At 44.9% G+C, this 22,664-nt stretch overlaps 1 protein-coding gene across 3 annotated transcripts in view; it reads right to left on the bottom strand.

Annotated features, from left to right (window-relative positions):
• Window positions 1–19,645, bottom strand: part of MPZL1 (myelin protein zero like 1) — a 36,466-nt gene extending 16,821 nt beyond the window's left edge. For 2 of the 3 annotated variants that reach the window (XM_071433783.1, XM_071433782.1), the window contains exons 1-3: window positions 19,516–19,645; window positions 5,515–5,675; window positions 2,203–2,416 (exon numbers count right to left, since the gene is read on the bottom strand). In XM_071433783.1, the coding sequence (XP_071289884.1) occupies window positions 2,203–2,416; window positions 5,515–5,675; window positions 19,516–19,627 (487 nt within the window). In that variant the 5' untranslated portion in view covers window positions 19,628–19,645. Of the gene's footprint in view, window positions 1–2,202; window positions 2,417–5,514; window positions 5,842–19,515 lie in introns of those variants that run through there. The other variant, XM_071433781.1, reaches the window with a different exon arrangement.
• Window positions 19,646–22,664: the final 3,019 nt, after the last annotated feature.

Raw genomic sequence — 22,664 nt, 5'->3', positions numbered from 1 at the left:
GGGCTGCTCCAGCCTGCAAGCAGGGCCCTTTCTGTCCACCAAGTCTTCCACTGGATGACAGCCTCCTCCAGGCATCCATCCACCCACTCTGGCATGGGCACCTCCTACAGGGGCTGTGGGTGGATCTCTGCCTCCCCTGTCGATCTCCATGGGCTGCAGGGGCAAAGCTGCTCCACCATGGTCTGCAGAGGAATCTTGTCTCTGGCAACTGGCATCCTTACCCTCCTTCTCCACTGACCTTAGTGTCTCCATGTTGTTTTCCCTCACATAATCTCACCTCCCCCTCTTCTCTGTCTAGGAGCAAAAAAACCCTGTGACCTTGTTTTGATGTTCTTCTGAAATATGTCATCAGAGGCATTACCATCCTCTCTCATTGGCCCAGTTTTGGCCAGCAGCATGTCCATCTTCTGGGCCATCAGCCATTGACTCTGCTGGACACGGTGGGAAGCTTCCAGCAGCTTCTCACAGGAGAGATCTTAGTGGTCCCCTGCTATATAAAAGCAGGCAGTGCCAAACCAATACACTACCTACCATGTAGGTACTGCAGTGAAAATCAGCTCAGTTAGTTTGGCAATTTTTAAAAATGAGGCCACCATGGAACTTAGTAAATGTTTAATGCAAAACCTAAATCTAACCTATCACCTATCAGCTCATTTAAATGTGCAAAGAATGAATATGGCTTTGAACAGTTTATACCACCAGATGTACAATTCAGAACCATTAGACGCATTCACAGTAAAAAAACCCATGTGCACAAATGTCATCATGTATTTATTCCAATTGAAAAAATTGCTCCAGCTCAGTTGTAACTCAGGATGAGTTACAACCTACTACAACAGCTTGGAAACACATTTTCAGTCGTCCTAAAAATGTGAAGAGAACTGTTGCAGCATTTTCTCCAATGGTGAGAAGTGTTTCAAATACAGGGCTCCATTCAGAATCAGATTCTCTTCCAGGTGCCCCACCTATGGGGAAGCCAGCATGCAAGTCTGTTGAAAAATACCAGCTGAATTAGTGTACTGAGGTCAGTTTTTAGCTGCTTAACCTGGACTAAAATCTGAGAAGGCTTTTCCAAGCCAGCCTGACTTTGCCAAACCAGCAGCTGCTTTACTGCTTCTTCATAGTGACAATCATTGTGAGAAAATAAACAGATCCTATTTTATATAGGTCTCAGAACTTTCTGTTTCTTGGAAGTTTAAGTGATAGTTGGACCTCCAGAGGTCCTGCTCAACCCCAATTGTTCCATCAAGAGAAAAATTAGATAGAGACCTTGCCTACATAAGAACATGGAATTACCTGCTGAGCAGGGGTACACACCTGCTCTAGCAGAAGAATCATTCCAATTAGGATATACAGATAGGTATCTTCCCTAACAGATTAAAACTAACAGAATGCTGCATCGGTGCTGCCATTTATGAATTCAACATTTATTCTTGTCCTTCCTGAATTATAAATTTGAAATGCAATTACTGTAACAATCATTTAATTGTACAAAACATCACATTTTGGCTGACCTCAAGTTGAGCAATCAAATGTTTTGGATGATAAAGGCAAATAAAGAGCCAAACTGAGAAACAGAATCTTAGTGCTCTTCAACTGTGACAAATGTTGCCAAATGCTAACCAGAAGACTCATGTAACTACAAGTAGCCAGCCTCTGAAGTTTTTAAGAGCCACCATGGATTCTTTAAGAACACCTGAGTAAAAGAGACTGAATGCACATTCAACACAAACACCTTTGCATGGAACACAGTAGCATTTCCCTTTCTGTATGTTTGGATCAGATTTATGGTTTTGCATTCCATCAAGTATACCAGAAGGGTTTCAAGCAAGCAAGGGTTTTCTCCTTGCTCACCAGACTTCATAAGTCACCCTAACCCTTGATGCAGCATAATGCAGGAAATATATTCATAGGACTTCAAAATGAGAAGATGTGTTTTCACTAAGCCTTCCATCAGCTTTTCCTAATAATTGTTTAAGCCACAGAAATTAGTGGGCATAGAGGAAAAGGGTATGACATACAATTTTAAAACAGCTAACAGATACTGGCTCCATTATTAGGACCTGGAAGAAGAGAATTAAAAATCAGTTGTTCCCTCCAGGCCACTCCCCCACCCCCAATAAAAGTGATTTAGATAAGGAATGGAGGGAAAAAAAAAACCAAGTGAAAAGGAAAAAAAAATAATATAGGGTGAATGAATACCTTTCTCCACAACTCTAACTCGGATTTCTCCTGGTTTGACAACAATGTCAGGTGGGTTCTTGACATCACAAATGTACGTGCCGTTGTCCCGGAACTGCATGTTTGATATTGTGATAGAAGCATCTTTCTTGTTAAGATCTCCAGCCCAAGTGATCCTGTCTTTAAATGGTATGTCTTTTCCAGGGTATGACTTCCCATTAGAGTAATAGAAAAACTGCAGTCAAGGAAAAGAGGATACAAGAACAACCCAATTAGCGAGTATGGAGCCACTGTGCTTCTCCCACTATTACAGCACTCTCCCAGAGCCAGCTGTGTTACCAAACCTCAGCCAGCAGCTGAGGTTTTTCTCCTCCTGCCTCACCACTTCTGTGGTCTATTTAGTCTGCCTTGTTGCCTCTTGATAACATAACCACGTTTGTACCTCAACCACACCAGAACAAGAGACTGCAAGTTTCAGTTTTCTGTTGGTTTTGATTTGTTTTGTGGTTGGATTGGCTGGGGCTTTTTTCTGTTTTGCAGGTGGGGGGGGGGGGGAAGAAAAAAGGAGGTGGGGGAAAGAAAAAAACCTGGTAACCTGATAATAATTAAAGGACAGAACACTCCTGGAACACCGCCATCTGTCTTTCAGGCACAGGAAGCTGCCTCCATCCTAGCAGAAAAAGGATACCGAGTTTCCCATCTCGTGTTTTGCTGTGTGTTACTTGCAATTAAAGCACAGCTAAATTAACATGCAATACTCTCCCTTCCTTCCACCCCCTCAGAAAATCCCATGACCAATTTAGAGTATATCTAGCTGTTTTCCAGAAACCTTCGGGTAACTAAATATAACTGTTTCCCAGTTTTTAAGTGACTAAGCTGCACATTGGCTCTGCATTCCCTATACATGACCAAAAATCTTTGAAGAACAAACCTCCTTAGTACAGACTAAGGAGGAACTGAGTATTTCCTAACTATACCTGCCCAAAATTGCAATTTACAGCAGTAGAAGTGCATAGAATTGTACAGGACAACTCTGCTTTCAAACACATGGGATATCCTAAGAGAGGCATAAAGGCTGCAGGAGAATTGCAAGAGTACATTCTTTCTTAATTGGATATTCTACAGGACAGCAAGATAAATCTAATCAGGAATCAAGCTGAATTCCCTTCAGTTCAGTCTCCAGAGAACAATGAAAGCAATTTAGGACAATATTCCAGCTTCCTCTTCCTCCTGCCTTATTTACAAAGCAGTGGCTCTGCCACAGAACAGCCTGCCTACTGCCCCATATTTCCATTCAAGTCACCTCCTATCCTTTTTCCTGCCCTTGATCTCAGATTTGCTATTCCAACACCCTCTCTATCAGACCTGCAGTCTGAGTATCAGGCCTTATCACTTGGCAGCACAAATCTTGTCCAGATCAGGTATGTGCACATCACTGCCATCTGTCCTGCTGCAGTCAATCTTATTTGTTGTCTACAGATTAACATAAATTCAATGAAGTATTTCATGTGGTAGAAAGCTGGCAAGCACACAGCCAGCTGTCAACATTTTGGAGGGACTCTGCATCAGCCTGCAGCTTTTCCAGCTGGATTATAACCTTTAACGCAGCAGCACTGCATTACCACACCCCTGTGCACAGGGGAAGTCATCCCACTAAAATCTAGACGGCCAGAGGCAGATTCCTCAGCTGTCTAGATGTCCTGACCTGGGGGAGGAGAAATCACAAAGTAAAATATGTCCTGAAACACAAGTTAAGTGCCTCAAGCCATCCCTTGCCCGTGGTGGAGTGAGACAAGACTTTGGAACACATGGTGAGGGAAGGGGACAAACAGGGGAAGCTCCCAGTAGAGTCAGCTTCACCACATGGCCACAAGATTGCCAGTGTGATTCTAAAGGGACACAGACCATCCTTGTAAAGAGAAGCATGGGCTTACCTCAGACATAAGCTGATCATGAGATTGGTCTTTCATACTCACCAAGATATGCAATGCCATGACTCAGGCTCATAAACAAACATCCCCTCTACACTTTCCCCAGACCCTCAAAAGAAACAGGGAATTAACATCAAATTATGCTGGGTCCCTGCTGCTCAAAGAAAATGTGCTTTTCTTTCAGTTGTGCTGATGGCTACATCCAGATGCAACACCAGAACTGACTTCAATTCCAAAACCAATGTTATGTGCTGAAGCTGTATTCCTACAACTGAACAGTGATGCAGAAAGGGAATGGCAAAACAGGATATATGGGGAGCGGAAACTCACCAACAGATGGCTTCTCTTCACCCATCCTGTTCAGCACTGGCAGGAAATGTGCCCTACTTCCCTTACTTCTCCCCAACTCCTGCTTTGGATTCCCAATGGGAAGAGCTCCCTCTTCAAAACTAAATATTTATTTCACTGAGAATTCAGAAGCTTGTTCTTCAGAGCTCTACATACTGAGCAAGATGCTCACACACTGGTTTTGACCATCTCTGCTCTGAGCATTAAAGAGCTCCTAGAGTTTAAATGAGCTCATGTCTGTAGCAGAGGGAAGGAGACAAACACAAACAGGCTGAGCAACCTGTTGTCCCCACATCTTCAAAGGTGCCCCGGAGTTCCTTGTTCTGCTTCCTCTAAATTCTCATTCAGTACAAGGAACAAGAAAGAAGCAGAAGTGTCTGAGGAAGAAGAGGAAGAAGACAGCTATCAACCTAGCAAAGCCATTTCTTTGAAGACCTACATCCAAAGGATATGAGCCCCCTTGGGCCCAATATACAGGAACTGAGCCATGACAAGTATTATTTGCCTAAGTTCCTTGCTAGCCTGATTTTTCACTTGTCAAGTAACTATAATATGAGGATGTAACTGCTTCCTGATTTGAGCTATTCAATTCTGTTCTGAAACCAGGGAGACTGGTCCTACTTTAAACCCTCTCAAACAGAGGCTATACAGTACACAAGCAAAATAAACAATACACAATGTAGGACTGCAATTACAGTGGTAATTCAAATTCTCTGACTGCTATGTTCAGTCAAATGCAAAAGGATAGAGGATTTACAAGATTCCTAGATGCTCATCTACTTCCTACATACAGCTTCCACGCCAACATCCCTCTTCAAAGACTAACAGAGTAACCAGTATATTCTGTGGTCACTGCCCACTGCAGTCTTGGCAGAGATCTAGCAATATTTTCATACAACACTAAAAAAGCCCCCTAAAATCACAGTGGTGGAGATAAGGCACACGAAGGAGGGTCCAATCCATATCTGCTTGCTCCTTGGAACCAACTAGAAGACCACAGTTCAACTATGCCAGCCTCCCCTCCCAGGTCTGTTCCCCTCCAGCCATTGCTTACTGAGATACGAGTGGCTGCTCCCTCTGGCTGAAAGCTCCAGGAGACAGATGCTGCACTGCTGATCACTTCTACGGATGTGAACGTGCACGGGAGCTTTGCGTCCGTCCCGTTCTCCACAAACATCTCCTCCGGGGTGTTCACCTCTACTGCTGAGACTTGGACTGCATGGGAAAGGCAAAGAGAAGAAAGGAGGAGAACAAGACACATCAGTGCTGCTTTCAGAATGAGGAAGTTCACATCACACTGCCTAGAAGGGCAGAAGAGAAGAGGCATCAGTAACTCCTGCATCGGGTGATTGCACAGACATTGCATTATACCTGCAATCAAACAAGTATAGAGCAGGCCAAGTAGAGTCACTTCTCCTTCCTTGTATTATCTGTGACAGGATGTTTTCCACTCACAGATGTTTCCTCTACAACACTTTGTGGAAGTCAATTCTATGGTGCAATGATGAGTTTAATACTTTTTTGTACCAGCTGACAGCAGGCATTGTAATAATTAAGCCTCATCAGAGGAACCAACAGCCTGGCCCAGCTGTTACTCAGTTTCCTCTCTGGCACACATCTTGTTTCATATCTCCAGATTTTCCTAGCTGTAGGTAAAACAAAGGCTCACCTCCAGAAAGCTGAGGAGCAAACTTCCCACCCCCAGCTATGCCATCTACTCCTGCTCTCTGCCATGCTCCCAGGTCTGTATGTGCAAAGCCTCACAAGTAATCACTCAGTGATAGTTCAGAAGCATGAGAGTAGTTTAATTTTTTTCTACCTTATGCACAGTGAAAACAGCAAGCAGACCACAACCACCCCCCAGATTTAAAGTAATCAGTGTTGATATTGTGCTTGTACTGGTAGTTTTCCTAACAAGTTATATTCATAATTTGGAAAACATGTTGAAGATATGCTTTATCTAGCACCTTCTAAACTGCCAATGCGCTATCCCTATCCAGATTTAAGCAGATACATCTCTACACTCATTCAGATTTGTGTAGAAAAACAAAGCATGATCTTGTGACATCACAAGAGAATGTCAGTGCTCATGTCACATCCACGTGAAAGCAAAAATCTTGTCAAGTCAGTGTGGGTGGGTGCACATGTAACGTGTGTTCCTGGTACCTCAAATGTAAGTTTTGATTTTTATTAAACCATGATTTTCAGCACAGAGATGGTAACAGCAATCTACTTCTGTTCATAGGATTCTATGTTTCTGGGCCCCAGTACCTTAAATCCCCTTGTTAGAACAGGAGAACAAACCTTCCTGCTCCATCAGTACCTCAGCTGATTTGCTTTTCAGTTTTGAATAAAGTAGCTCTAAGTAGGCAGACCAAACAGAAAGATGCAAGTTAAAGACTGTTCAGATAAAATAAAGAAAAACCCACCTGTTGTACTTTGGGCCTGATTAGCATAAAAGATTTGATAATCAAGATGCCTTGGCAAGAACAAACAGAGCTTTGAAGACTACCAGAAGATTGAATCAAGACTGGCTGACAGGAAGATTGAATCAACTTCTGCAAGCAAGAGATATTGCAAACTGTATAAGTTTATTTATGTGATGACTAACCCAATCATTGTAGTAAAGAAATTACTAGCCTTCCTAGATAGTATATAAGCATATGTAGTTCACAGTAAATTCGGATTCTGGTCACCACTCAGTCCCCCTGTCTCTCATCATCACCGATACTCACCTACCTTAGTCCTTAAATCATGAAGTTTGAGTTTTTAGTCAGTGAGTGCAAACAGCTCTGCAGCCTTCAGAGGTTGGACAGCAAACATCTGACAGAATGGGCATGCAAGCAGGGTGGGAGGAGCACATCACAGTAATTGCAATAACCAAAACCAGAAGAAACCACCATTCATTAATTCTGCTGTTCACAATCCACACCGTTCACTTCCAAAATTCACTAACTCCTCTGTCCCATCAGGTTATCTCTTGATACCTCAAGATTCTCCTCTCATCACTGCTCTCACTTCCAAGAGAAAAAGCACCCCAAGGTGGGTGGGGAGTAGGGATGGTGAATTTTCATCATGAGGTTTTTTTCAGAGCTTCCTTTCTCTTGTACATACTATGACTATGGGCCAAAAAATATTCTTTTGTAAAACAACTACCAAATATTTATTTGGAACATACAAAGACTTTTAGCAATGAAATTAAATGAACTGAGAGCTGCTGTGCTTTATGTATTTTTTCCAGCTAATGGTGTAGAAAAGAAAAATAAAATAAAATAAAGTCCATTGTAGTAAGTCCAAACCACAGAACAAACCTCTCTTTCAAGCATAAAATAAGCAAGATGCCCTCAGTATTCGTGTAGGAAGAAAAGAGTCTGCACAGACATTGTCTGCTTGTACATGGTACAGAGAACTCCTTGCCACACACAGGCAGTGGGTAGCACAGATCTGCCTAATCTGAAGAAGTCACTGTTCTCACTAGAACTGTAGTGAAGCAAAAAATAAAAAAAAAAAAAAAAGGAATTCTCCCTACTTCTTCCCTAGTCTGGGGAGGAAGGAACTATGTAATCCTGTACAGAAATTTCTATCAAGTCATCAAGTTTAATTTTCATCTGTCCTACTGCTGGCTCAATTTAATGTTCTTCTTTGCTGATTTTCTCCCCTCTGCCTCTTTCACGGCTTCAAAAACTTTTTTCCTGCTTCTGTTGCCTTACAGCATGAGACACAGACTCCTTAAATTATAACCTGACTATTTGGTAGAGAGACCACAAGATTTGTCAGTTGTTCACCCTCAGCCCTCTAATCCCATACTTTTACTGATATGGTGGCTGTTCCCACTACCTTGAACTCTTTGGCCTCCTCTGTCATAATAAAATCTACATGGACCATCTCCAGCTCTAGCTCTTTTCCTCCTCTTTCCACATTTACCAGGATTACATCCACCTTCCAGCTCCTACACCTAAATAAATATTCCAGTTGGAGAAAGTTGAATTTTGAGTTTTATTTCAGTCACACTTAACTACTGCTCTATTCCTCAAGCTTACTCAGCCTTAGTTCCTCTCAAGAGGAAAAATGATCACAGGAAACTGTCTGAGAGAGAAGAGTGCTTTAGGAAGAGAAGGTCAGTAAGGTACATAGGGCAAAAATAAATATTTGCTCTTCTCCCATGCATCCGCCTTGATCCCATCACCCTGTCCATAGCTCCAGTATTTCCTTCTGAACATCTCATTTAGCCTTCAGCTGCTTTTATTCTTTTCAGCAGAAAAATGCTTCTCATTTTCTCACCTATCATCAAAATAATTTGAAAAAAACCACCTGTGCCTCTTCAGCCATTTCTTTTAAATCTCTAGTGTTGTTCAAGCAGTTTTAGTCCAACTATAATAACTTTCTCCAGCTCCATTTTCAACCCCCACACTGCAATTAAAACTTTCCATCCACATCTTCCTTTCCAGACAATCCTCCTGCTCTTGAAATAGGATAAGACACTCATATTCTTACTAACTTACTAATCTTTTCCTATTTTTCCACCACAGATCTTCATTCTTCATCAATGCTCTCTCTACTCTCAGGTCTTTCTTTCTTTAGTATCTTGCCTCAGAGATCTCATCTGCAAAACAAGTTCAAGCTCCCATCACTGCACTGACTGCTCAGATCTGTGTCTCTGCTCAGGATCTGTCTCCTTGTGTTCTAAGAACAGCCTCAGTCTGACATCTTTGTCAATGCTCAGTTGTCAGCTCACACTAAATGGGACTAAAGCAGAGCTCAAGAGCCCTCCACAACTGCTTTTACCACTGTGGCAATTCAACACCTGTGCAGCACCTCTGACTTTGAACTCTTCCCAGGTCAAGGAAGAGTCTTTCAGAGTTTCCAGTCACCTGTTCAGCTAACACCAGACTAAAACCTCCAGTTTGTACCTTGGCCTTCATTATTGTGATGTCCTTTTTGCTCTGGACAGATGGACAGTTATTGGTCATGATGAGAGATAGAGATGTGGAAGACTGACTGGTGATCAAAAGCCAAATTTACTGTGGACTACATATGTTTATATACTATTCTAGGAAGGCTAGTAATTTTTTACTACAATGATTGGGTTGATCATCACATAAATAAACTTATACATTTGGCAACATCTCTTGCTTGCAGAAGTCGATTCAATCTTCTTTCCTGTCAGCCAGTGTTGATTCAGTCTTCAAAGCTCTCTTTGTTCTTGCCAAGGCATCCTGATTATCAGATCTCTTATGCTAATCAGGTCCAAAATACTCTCTTTCTTGGGTGCCCCAACAGACAGTAACAGACCAGTAAGTACTCCAGTTCCTGGTAACCAAGCTGCTCCAAGGGTGACACTAAGAAGAGGGGGACATCACACATGCAAGACCACTGCTTCCTTCCCTGAAGTGGAAACGACACTAAGCACACGTCCCTGTTTCAGTATGAAGAGAATCTTGTCCCCAACCATTATAGCATTGGTCTCATCCAAAACTTTTCAAATCCAAACTGTGGCACCTCCTCTTAAATGCTATCTCTCAGGCTTGGGAGGATCTGCTGAAAACCTGCAAAATCCTTTCACTTTCTTTGAGCCCTCCAAAGCATGTGGTAACTGCAGCTGTATGAATCCAACAGTGCCTAAGCTGCCAGTGCTTGGAGATCAACACCTTTTAAAACTGAAGTAATCTTTTCCTACTTTTACTGGTACTCCCTGGTTGCTCGCACTTGCCTCAGTGGTTTTTTAAAAAATATTTTGGGCAAGAATTGTTTTTATTCTACATTTTCATGTAGAAATATGGTTGATCATTTGGTTTGGTAGCATATCACAAAGAAAATCTTCTGTGCACCAAAGTTTTACACTAACTAACACATAGATAATTAAAATTTCTTTGCAGACCACTGTTTCTACTGAGACCTTGGATCCAATGAAAATGTTCCATCAATTAAAACTGTGAACACACCAAAATAAACTCAATTCCCCTGGATTCAACTCAATTTGATCACTAAGAGACCTAACAAACCAAGAACACAAACAGCTAACCCTGTAATCACAGGCATGTTATTTCCATCAGCACAAACACAGCCCACATGGAAACTCTCCTCACACTGCTAAATACAGGATGCTTATGGCTGCTATCATTCCCATCCTACTCCAGGAAGAGTGTTACTCCCCTCTTCTTGGAATGGCTAATCATCAGTTTATTAATTAATACAAGCAACTTGCTTTGCTTATCTGAAAGGCACCTGGTAGTACAGCTATGTACACAGTTTATAAATGAAGTCACTTAGGGATGCAAGGTCTTGACAACATGACAGAAAATTCAGTGTCTCATTATCTTCACTCTGGTCTCCCCAGCAGCCCAGAAGTTTCATCAGACAGGAGGATGTGTTTTTTTCTAATAACTAAGGGTCTACAGTCACAAAAACAATATACACTTGAGAATCGGTGCTTTCATTAACAAATACTCTTACTCAATGTCAAGTGTCTTGTGAAACATCTCCTGTTGACAGCATTCTCAACTAGGGTTGCATGGCATTTAGTCCTTTCTCCCACAAAGCAGTTGCCCTGTACAATCAGCATGAAACAATAGCAGCCAGACCCCTACAAAACATCCCAGAAAGCCAGAACAAAGTTATAGTCCCCATCTGCAACCACAGGCACTTATGTCCCCACAGACCATTTCTTCTCTGTGGATAAAACACCTGGCGGAGAAGCCTTAGCTTTCCTGCCTTAATAACAGTAGACATGCCAAAATTGTTCCTGTGAAACTGCACAAGAACTGTTAAAGCACCCAGATGCTGGATAGAATTTCCACACAAAGAGTTCCTTCACATCATTTAACTTTAACAGAAAAGTAGAACCCGCGCCAGCAGTTCCACCCAGGAGCAAGCCATGGTGTCCTTCATAAGGACAACACCACACAGGCATTAAGAAGCCACGTGTGTCCTTCCCCTCCTCATGGAGACTGTCCCTGCAGCCCCCCTGTCACCATGATCTTTATGTCTGCACTCCATACATTTACACAGGACACAAAGCAAACAGCTACAGAAACCATGACTAGACAGAGTCACACCAACCAATCTTGACATCCAAGTTTCAAAGCAATGAAAACTAAATTCCATTGCCTCGAAGGAGGACAGAAGAGTTAAATTTCACTCTCAAATGCCAATTCACCAGAACAGCTTTTAGCTGCTGCCACAGCACCTCCCCAGGTTGCCAATCTTGTCAAGTAACCCAGGCTGCTGGAGGAAAGAGAGCTTCCTGTCTCCAGTAACACATTCCTGCAGCTCCAGGAATCAGAAAGCACAGCTGTGACACCCAGCCCATGAACACCTACCGCCTCCTGTCACCATGCTGCTGGAAACCTTCATCCCCCAAGCAGAGACAAGCATCTGCTAAAGAAACATTCACTTTCTCCTGGCCTCTTTGCACATTCAGCTAACTCTGCCTGACTCAACAATGAGGGAAAAAATAGCATCTTGTCACCCCAAGTGAAAGGAAAGCAGTTTCACCGAGAAGTCTTGAGCAGGCTGTGGCTGAGCTGTCAAAGCAGACAATAACATCCATGCATCTCAGCCCTCCATACCTCCATGCACCTACTCTGACAGGACTTAAAAGGCAAGTCGCCAGAGCCACCAAACTTTGGTACTTCCTTCTCCTCCCACACCTCAGGGTCAGCTTTTGGCGTGTTCTCATCTGTATGACGCAGAGCTGCTCACTGTTCTGCCAGGGAGCAGCAAAAAAAACCTATGCTGAGATTTACTTTCAAAGCCCATGCTTTAACCAGAAATTAAGAAGCATGAGAAACAGCAGAAAATGCCTGAGCTCCCTTGCCAGGCAACAGATTTCTTGTTCAGTCCTGAGGAAATAATTTCACTGCTACACCACTCTCTCAACTCTCTCATCTCATAAAACAGAGATGCTTGTAAAGGTGCTCAGAACTACAAACAAGCAATGTAGCTGCACAGCTTCATGCTCCTATTACACAGCATCAGTCATATGTCAGGTTTGGGCAGATACTTAGTCTTGAGGCAAGTAACTTCTAGTTACTTCCAGTACTTTTCCCTGGGGACCACAAAGCAACACTCCCCTGCCTATGCTGCAGGCTGGGACACCAACCAGCAGCTCAGGTACTTTCCAAACCACACGTTGCATTTTTCTGCTCAACAGCCCTGAAGTGGTTTTCCTTCCATGCCCAAGTAGGTTTGCAAGTGCTCAAATGCAAGTAAACAGTTCTTGTTGACAAAGCCAAACCAAAAGAGTGGAGAACCCAAAGGGGGCAAGTTAAGTAAAGCTGTTCAAAGTGCAAAGGGTAACTGGAACAGCTGATGGCAGCTGTTCTACCTCTAATCCTGCAATACCAACAGAGTCACTAACAAACACAGCACATTATTTTCTGGGCACAAGGAAAGATGCCAGAAAATGGGAACACAGATTACAGAAAGCCAGAAAAGATGGAAAAGTCTCCTTGAAATACACCAGATTTTTCCCCACAAATAGGGAATGAAGCTTACTTAACTAAAGATCTGAGAGAAGCTGGGTAAACATCTCAACACATGGCAGAGAGAATAAAAAAAGCATCCCACCATCACAAGCATTTCCTAAAATTGCTATAGCAATCCACTAAAACTGTCACAACTACTAAGGAAATGAGAGTATTAAGGATCAGAAGTTGTAGACTAAAAAACCGCAACCAAACAACACAAAACCCAAATCCATGGAGTGGACAGTAGAGACTGACCTATTGCTGGCTGGGACAAAAGCTTCCCTCCAGGCTTTTTTCTTTTTTTTGGTTATTAATATCATCTCAAGTGAAACTATGTTAAAAATACCAGTCATGGTGCCAACTGCTGATGGCATGCAGCATCTTTTTGACAAAATCCATCCTTAGCAGCATGGGAACTACTGATTTCCAAAACAAACTAGGCAGTGGATACACAAAGGATGTGGATACACTGTATGTTCATGGGGACTACAGTGCAAAGCCTACATATCAGACACAGGAAGCTGCCCTTTTCCTGACCCTTTTACAGTAACCAATGCAACCAACTCAGTCTATAGACACACACCAAGAAGCATCTGCAAAAGCTGCACTTTGAACCATCCAAGGTATCATTAGCATTCCATGAACACTCACTCCCACCTGTCATCATTCCTGAACCAGAATCATGTCCATCTCTCGCCAAGTATTGGTATTTCCACCAGCCTGAAAGGTGAGAACAGGATTTTTTTTTCCTGTATACAGAGAGACTCAATTAAAACCTCATAAATAAAATCTTACCATTTAACTGAGCAAGAAGAAAAATGAAATTACATCATTGAAGTGATCACCCTCCTCAGCTGACAGGGTATGCATGCAGCCAATCTGTTCTGGTGTGACTAGAGGCTTACTTCAGCAGTTCAAGCCAATCCAAAGCCCTTGGAGGACCAGATTCCTTACTGATCCATGGACTGCTGAACATCTGCAGCCATCTCTGGCACCAAGCTTGCAGCAATCTCACACTTACTTGCTAACTGAACTGCTGAGCAAACTCATAACCAGCTATAACCTGCAGCAGCACAACCACAAAACCAAAAGGAAAAGCCCATGCTAAATATTTCAAAGCATTGTTCCACAAGAATTTGTCAGTGGTGGTGCCAATTTAAATAGCTCACATGCACAGTCAGAACAAGATGAATCTGATCAGGAACTAATCTGTGTTCAAAACAGCCCTTTCACCATTGTTTTCTTTCAAACCAGACCAACACCCTAGCCCAGTCCACTGGATACTGTTTTGTACAACTGAGGAGGGTTAGGAAGCACCAAGTAGGAGCCTATTCAGCTGGCTTTTCTCAGGAACACTTCTTTAGTGAAGAATTTATGGCCTTCCTTGGAGCCCACTACATCACTTTCCCAGTTTACACATGTGGTGATTTCTAGAGCTGTCCCTTGGATTGGAGCAGTGCCTTCCGTCCTGCCAGACCTTGATCTGAACACCTCAAGACATAGAAACCAGTCAGATTTCAAAACTCCTGCTGCAGACACAGCTTTATGGAATTTATTACCAAGTGGGAGCCCTGGTCACCACCTTTCACTTGCACACATTACAAAAACAAGTTACTGAATAACAGGTGGCCTGCAGCCAACTGTAAACGCCTCCAGCAATGGCCATTTCACCCACCTGGAGATGACCTGCCCTGATTTACCCCCATCTTGTGAATTGAAAACGCCACCAACCACTGACAACTGCTACACTGCCCAGAGTTTAACCCTCCCTTAAGGATCAGAATCTCAATCTGCTTTGAAACACTGAAGGTAGGGTATAACCAGTGTTTCCAGGCAAGCTCCCTTTGTGCCCCTTAACACCAGTATGTAAAACATCAGTGAATGTACCACAAAGCATCTTTTTCTGCAGGGTTGGAGGAAAGAGAGCTCACAAGAACAACCACAGCCTTCCAGTTTTCCTTATGCACTTTAAGCCAAAACCTAGCAGCAGCAGCAGCACCGAGTGGAAAGTGCCAACTCAACAGATACATAAAAATGCAGGAGCTGAGAGGCACAGCAGCCAAAGGGAACAACAATGTACAAGGACTGTGGGCTAAGCCCAGCAGGCAGCTCAGCCCTGAACAGCCCCTCACTCGCACCCCCAGTGAGGGAGAGAACTGGAAGTGTAAAAGGGAAAGAACTCGAGGGCTGAGATTAAAACAGTGTGACAGGGAAAGCACAAGCCATCACCCATCAGCTTCCATCAGCAGGCAGGTGTTCACCATCTCCAGGAAAGAAGGGCTGTGTCAGGCATAACAGTGACTTGGAAGAAAAATGCTGTAATTCCAAACAACCCCCTTCCTCCTTTTCCCAGCCTTCATTGCTGACCATGACTTCTGTGGTGCCCTCCCAACTCCTCGTGCACCCCCAGCCCATCTGCTCTCAGGGAGGGGTGACAAACAAAAAAGGCCTTGTGGTGCCTAAGCCAATGCAAAACAAGTAACCAATGCAAAACATTGTTATGTTAAATTAATTCTGTCCCAGATAAGTACCAATACATTCATTTGATATAAGCATTTCCCTTTTTCTTTTTTTCGAAAGCTTATTCAGGACAAGTAACAGAATAGCCCTTTAAAGATAAAAGAGATTGTGAGGCAAAAACTTTCTTTCAACCTGCTCAGCAAAAAATTGTGATGTTAGCCCTGCCTTAGGATGCATTGCCACATCTTCTGTGCTATGGGTACTGCTTACTGTTAAACCCTAATCTGAGTAAACACTTCCTTTTCCACATGACTGCTGTTAGAGATAACAGTGAATCACTGCAGTTAAGAGTTCCCCAAGTCTCTCTGCTGGCAATAAAGCCAGTTCAAAACTTCTTGTCCTCTCCTGGCACAGCCTTCTCTTACACAAGATATTCACATCCTCTCCATTGTGCTAATCACTTCTTGTGGGGTGCCACTAACCCAGACCACTAAAATAATACAGACAAACAAACCATACACAACAAAACAAAACAAAAAACAAAGGGATACATAAGGATGTTAATGTTTTCACACACAGAGCTTCCAGCTTTCCGATGTATTCCAAGGATATCCTGAGTTAGCATTCAATAGTTCAAAAAATGTATTTTCTTGCATACCAGGCTGTTTATTTTGTTAATTACATGCAGACATGTTAATGTATGCCATACATGATGAAACCACATCACATCACACCACACTTGGAGAACTCCCACTACAGGGGATAATAATAAGATGTGGATAGATGACCTGATGATGATCTATATGTCACTTCTCCAGAAAAACAGTAAGTCTTTAGAAACTACTCAGACTAAAATCTTTCAAGACAAACAGCACAGGACAATAACAGGTTTCATTTTTTTGGTCTTCCATCTCAAGTCTGTACGGGACACAGGATATCCAGCACTAGTCAGGACAAGATGGGTCCACAGACAGGCAGTGGAATTGCTGTTTAATACAATTAATTCTAATTCAGACAACAAGCAACACAGCTATGCATGCTATTAGTTACACAAGTAATTGTCAGAGACTGAGACTGTTGGATAGCTGGGGCATCTGTCCATCTTACCTCATTTCATTACCAAAACATTAAGGTACAGACTTTTCAACATATTCAAGAACTTTTTGCTGCTGCTGCAAGCAAGGTGAGCTGAGAGTTTATCCAGCTTTTGCAGAACCCACTGAGCAGCGCAGGCAAGGCAGTTTTCCCACCTGCAGCATCAGTGGGCTGAGCTTAAAAGGACTAACAGCTTCTGACGGGGGTGACTACAGGAATTCTGACTAAACCTGGCACAGGCACCAAGTGAGCATTGCAACCCTGACTTACACTGTTATTTTCAGGAAACATTTCAAGCAGCAACTGAAATGGGCTGGTGAGCTCAAAGCAGTAACAGGCACTTGAGCTATTTAACATCTCAATGCTCTGCTTGTTACTGACCCATGTGGATGTGCCCACGTGCACTTGTATGAGTGTGTATAAAAGGGGTAGTAGGAGAAAATTAATTTCAAAAATGATCAAGCTTGTTGGTATCAAAAAGAAGAATAAAAAATATCATAATTATTCTTTCTAGTCATATCTATACATTTTTTGAGACTATCAGGAGTAATCAGGCACTACCCTCAAGTCAAACACAGGCAGGATACCACTTTAAGTCATAATTACGTGGCTTACAAATGCACAATTGCAAAATACTCCATTTTCTTGATACTCTTGGCTGTTTGCTCCAGGCTCACTCATGCACAGAAGAGATTATACCTAGATTAACAACTTATGCTACAAAATGTCCCCAGAATCACAGACAGCACATTTGACAATGATCCTTCACTCTCACAAGTAAATGAAGCAAAGTGGTTTTCAGATGACTGAGCATAAAGAAGCAAGATGAACTCCTAACCCACACATGCAGGGGCACATATGAAAATAATCCTAGAATTGTGTTATCTGTGCTTAGCTGTGAAGCAACTGGGCTTGGCAGAGCAGGCTGTGGTGTTTAATGGGGCCTGCACAGCAGAGCACCCTGAGCAATATTTCTGTCTCACTGCAGGTTCCTGCCACAGGAGCAGATCTGCCATGGAGCATATGAAGAGGGAGCAGAGCAGCCACGTGTGCAGCACATCACCCAGCCACAGGCCACACCTGAGCGAGGGAACAGCACAGCCCTCTGCAAACACCACTCCTGCCCCTGCCAAAAAAGGCAGGGTTTGAGTTCTGAACCTCTCACAAGGGGAAAATCCAGCATGAGGAAAGGGAATGGGAAGAGGGCCCTTGAAAAAACATCAGGAGCCTGAATGGCACAGGCAAGAAAAAATGCACAGTATTGATTATCCAGGATGCCTTAGCACCCCAAACTCAGGGGAAGGTCATCTTTTCCTTCCCATCACCAAATTCCTTTGGGTATGCAAAAGAGGCGAAGAGCCTGCACTCTGATCACTTATTCCCATGTAAAGATGTAAACCTTGCTTTTCACAGCAGACAGGAGGAGTAAGGATGTGCAAGGAGAGAAGAAGCCACAGGACTAAATTCAGACTTCTACAATGATCTACCTTTCCCACCTACCCATAGCATTACTGTAGCTGTACCTTTTGTTGTGATCAGGGGAAAATAGGCTTCCTTCTTCTCTTGCCTCCATATGTATTTCCAAAGATCTCAGTTTTACTGTAATATATCCATATTTCACATCTACCTACTTAATCCTAAATACTAAGTCTGTCTCTGAAGATACACAGGAAGCCTTAGCAATCTCTACTTCTTTATTGCAAAATGCACTCATCTTAAATGCAAACAATGCCCTTCAGGAATAGATTTAGGAAGAGGAATAATAACAGGAATTAGACATTAGGAGGAAGTTCTTCACTGTAAGGGTAGGGAAGCACTGGAACAGGTTGACCAGGGAACTCTTGGATGCTCCATCCCTGGAAATGTTCAAGGTCAGGCTGGAAGGGGCTCTGAGCAACCTGGTCTAGTGGACAATGTCCCTGCCCATGGCAGTAGGATTGGAACAAAATTATCTTTAAGATTTGTTCCAACCCAAACCATTCCAAAATTCTATTAAATAAATTTTAAGCTCCTTACTACTCCGCACAGTTTCTTAATAAACCTCTTCTCAGACAGACTTATGGTTTTACACAGTTTTCCGGACACATGAACTGAGGAGGCATCAGGTTTCTTAATGTCTCCTACTGAGGTACTTGACAAAGTTTTACCCACTAAGCAAGTACTGACAACCCAAAATATCCATCATTGGATATTTGGGACATATAATACCAGATATTCCCTCACTGTCCATGCCCAGCATCTACACACACCTACAGTGAGCTGGCGTGGGAAATGCGTGTAACTTGTCAAGTCCAAGTGAAGCATGGAACCCTTCAAGAACATAAGCCACAGAAGAGTGAAGCATCACTCTTGCTATTCCTACCACTCCATAGCCTTGTACTCCTCACTGGAAATATTCCAGAACCATCTGGATGCAATCCTGTGCCATGTGCTCTGAGATGACCCTGCCCGAGCAGGGAGGTTGGACCAGATGACCCCACCGTGGTCCCTTCCAACCCGACCCGTTCAGCGATTCTGCACTTTCTCTCCACCTATACGAGTCATGAGTGCATCATCCGACTGACACAATTCCCCTCCACCCAAATACTTCACCACTGACCGAATCAAGCCATTCACCACAGCCCCAGCGTCCCTACTCCTCGGTCACGCCGTGGCTCTCCCAGCAAACGCCACCCGCGTCCCCGGGGGAAGGACCCATGGCGGTGCCCGGTCCCCGGCTGGGCTCGATGATCTCGGGGATCTTTTCCAAGCTAATGGATTCTGTGGAACCAGCGCTGACACGGGGCCGCCGCGCATCACTGCCCTGGCACCAGGGCACCCTGCCCTGCCCACGCCGGCTCCCGGGGGCTTTGTCCCCGCACACCGACCCTTCCCCCGGTGAGGACGGGGGTCCTCGGCCGCCGCCAGCCCGGCTCCGAACCGGGTGGGCAGCGAGCAGCAGAGCCGTGCCCTGCCCGCGGAACCGCCCTCAGCCCCGGCAGCGGCGCTGAAGGGCGAACCGGCAGCCGGCCCTCCCTCGCTCCCTGACTCACCGGCGGTGAGGGCGGCGGCGGCGATCAGCAGCCACGCCGCGCAGGGCCGCCCCGCGCTGCCTCCGCCCGCCGCCATCTTCCAGCCACTGCCGCCTCCCCGCGGCGCCCTCATTGTCCGCCCCCGGCCCCGTGCGCCCGCCCCCCGCCCCCTGCCCCGCCCGCCCATTGGCTGCTGCTGCTGTCATTCACACACACCCCCCGCGCCGCTCTCGCCCCGCCCGCGCCCCGCCCCACTGTTCCAAGGTGATTGGACAAGAGAGCCATCAGTCAAGTCCAGGTGACCTATGGACGCAGGGACCGCGCTGTCCCGCCCCCCAGCCGGGCGCGCCGCTGGCGCCCCCCCGCGGCCGGCCGGCGGTGCTGCGGAGGGCGCGGGCGCTGCGGGGCCGCTCCCGCCGGTGCATCCCGGGGGACACAGAAACGCTGGATCACAGAATCGCCGAGTCAGCGAGGCTGGGAAAGACCTGTGAGATCATCCAGCCCAACCTATGACCCAACGCCACCATGTCAACCTGACCACGGCACTGACTGCCACGTCCCGCCTTTCCTTAAGCACATCTCCAGCACCTCCCTGGGTGGCCCTTTCCAGTGTCTCATAAACCTTTCAGTGAAGAAATTCCTCCAAATGTCCAACCTGAACCTCCCCTGGTGCAGCTTGAGGCCATGCCCTCCTTGTTCTGTGACTGAAAAGGCCAAACCCCACCTGGTTCATTTCAGATGGTTGTAGAGGGTACCAAGGTCATCCCTGAGCCTCCTTTTCTCCAGGCTGAACATTCCCAGCTCCCTCAGCCATTCCTCACGGGGCTGCCTCGAGCCCTGGCGCTGTCCAACAGTTACCCTGCAGTGCGGGAAGCTTATCCAAGTGCCTTTGGAGGCACGGTACCAACCGTTCCAGCTGGCACTGAACCTGTCTGGACAATCACTGAGAGCCACAAAACTGACAGTCACTCCAGTGGAGTTGTGCTTCCCGTAGCCAAGAACACTCGGGAGCTGTGGGGTGACTGTGGCCCGTAAGGATCACAGCAGTCTCATCACTGTGGCGTGGTGTCCCAGCACTCTGAGCTATGGAAGTCTCCTGCCGTGCATCACTCAGCCCAATTTCCAGCAGGGAAGTGGCAGCAGGAGCAGATCCCAGTGCTTATGGAGTGCCCCAATCCCTCTGCCAGCCTTGAGTTCCCCAGGTGCACATTATGGCACCGGTCTGTCCCAAGGAAAGCAGGAGAGCACTGCTGCAAGCTCGGAGCGCAGGCAGAGCTGGCTCCTCCTGCCTCCCCAGCCATCCTGCCTGCTGTTCCCTGCTAACTCAGCCTGTTTCGGCGTGCACTGCCTGTAAGCACAAGCTCCTTCAGCACAAGCTCCTTCAGCAGCTCTCCTGCTGCACCAGTCGCACAGCCACCTTTGCCTTTCACCTGAAAATACCTGCTTGGAATTTCCCTAGCTTTGCTGACTGGACTCCCGGCTGCTACACGCCCCCTGAGACCAAGCTTTCATCCTTCCCTCTTCTTCCTTGCTTCTGAGAACCTCTTTGTTGCGCCGTGTTTTCCAACCCTGCATTTTAAAGAAGTTGCACAAGCTGAGTCATATCTCAGGGCTATTGCTCACTGCATCCCTGAGCCTCCAGAAGCCTGGGGGGTGCTCTGCTCATCCCAGTGCTCCATGGATGCCACCAGTTTCTCTGCCACTCCCTGGACACCTCATCACATCTGCAGGTGAAAGAGGCCACAGGAAAGGCCACCGTGTGCCATGCTGAGGAGAGCTGTGACAAAGCAAGCCTGCAAAAACACAGGCAGACTATTTTCTTTCCAGCTGTGATGCCAGACACCACCTTAAAATTCTCATGGGATTTAAAATGTAACAGCTTGTGCATCCATTATTTATACCCTAAGGGAAAGCTCTGGAGCACATTCCTCATCTAAGTGTTGTACATGTTTTCTAGAAACCCAGCCTAGCAGAAATCCAGGGCACCTCTTGGGAATAAATATCAACAGCACAGACAACTCTTTGTATTACAGGGAAATATCACCCTGTTTGGTTGGCACCTCATTTGACTTCCCTTGTGGGTGGGTCTTCAGCCAATTCATCAATACCCCTGCTTTCCAAATGGAGCAGAAACTGATAGGCAGTGATAAGACTTTCATTCCAAGCCCTTTTTCTGCAATACTTCCTCTGAGCTCTTCCTTTCCATGGAAACTCTGCCCAACCTTACAGCTCTCCTGGGTGGCTGGAAGTGCTCTTACCAGCATGGAAGCACCTCAGTACTCAGAGTTCACTGCTCACCTCCAGGTCCTTCAGTACTGCACAGTTTAAAACTGTTCAATCCTCTGAAGAGGCCAAGCTTCACCCTTCTGGGTAATTTTGCAAGATAGTAAACCTAAAATTTTTTTTAATTGCATTTTTCTTATTCTCAAATTGACTGTCCTTCACAGAGCTCACATGTTCCCTTTTTGTGTACTAAACCTGATTTGGCCACACGCAGCCCTTACCTACCCTGTCCCTTCCCTGACAGAGCTGAGATCACATTGCCAGAGGAGCAGCCCTGACTTCCCTGTTTGTTGTGTAGTAACACAGGTGTTCAGTACACAGAACACCTGGGACAATATCTGGTCTACTTACAGCAGAAAATTCTTTATCCAGATAGATATGATCAAATTATTCTCTTCTGCTACTTCCAGAGAGGAAACAGGGTGCTGGGACAACTCAATTTGTCCCAGGGAACATATATTGCATCTTCTTCCTTCTTGCTGTGTATGTTAGAAATTCAGACCTTTGTTATCCTTATTATCCTTTGTTTTGGAGAGGTTTCTAGTAGTTTGCAGGATTTTGGTGTTAAAAAAAGGGGGGTAATAACTTCTAGGAGGAGAAAAAAATATATTTAGACTGGTTTTACATTTTTAATGGCTTTGATTGTTTTCTCTTTAGCCTGCATCTCTGTACATCCTAGAGGACTTGTACAGTATACACTGTTTAGTGTGCAAAGATATGCACTCCTGCAAAAAATATCCCACCCAACACACTCATTTTGAATTAGTAATAGAAGAACATGAGAGAAAAAGGAAAAAAACCCCAGGCTCTATTTGCACAAGAAAGCATTGTGTGTCCCTTACAGCAATATTTTTTCTTCTGCAAGCTGGGAGAAACTGTGACTAGCA

Source organism: Agelaius tricolor, unplaced genomic scaffold (assembly GCF_023055355.1).
Source record: "Agelaius tricolor isolate 1412-34295 unplaced genomic scaffold, bAgeTri1.0.p SCAF_9, whole genome shotgun sequence".
Classification (NCBI taxonomy): Eukaryota; Metazoa; Chordata; class Aves; order Passeriformes; family Icteridae; genus Agelaius; species Agelaius tricolor.
This window is presented reverse-complemented; position numbering and strand designations above follow the sequence as displayed.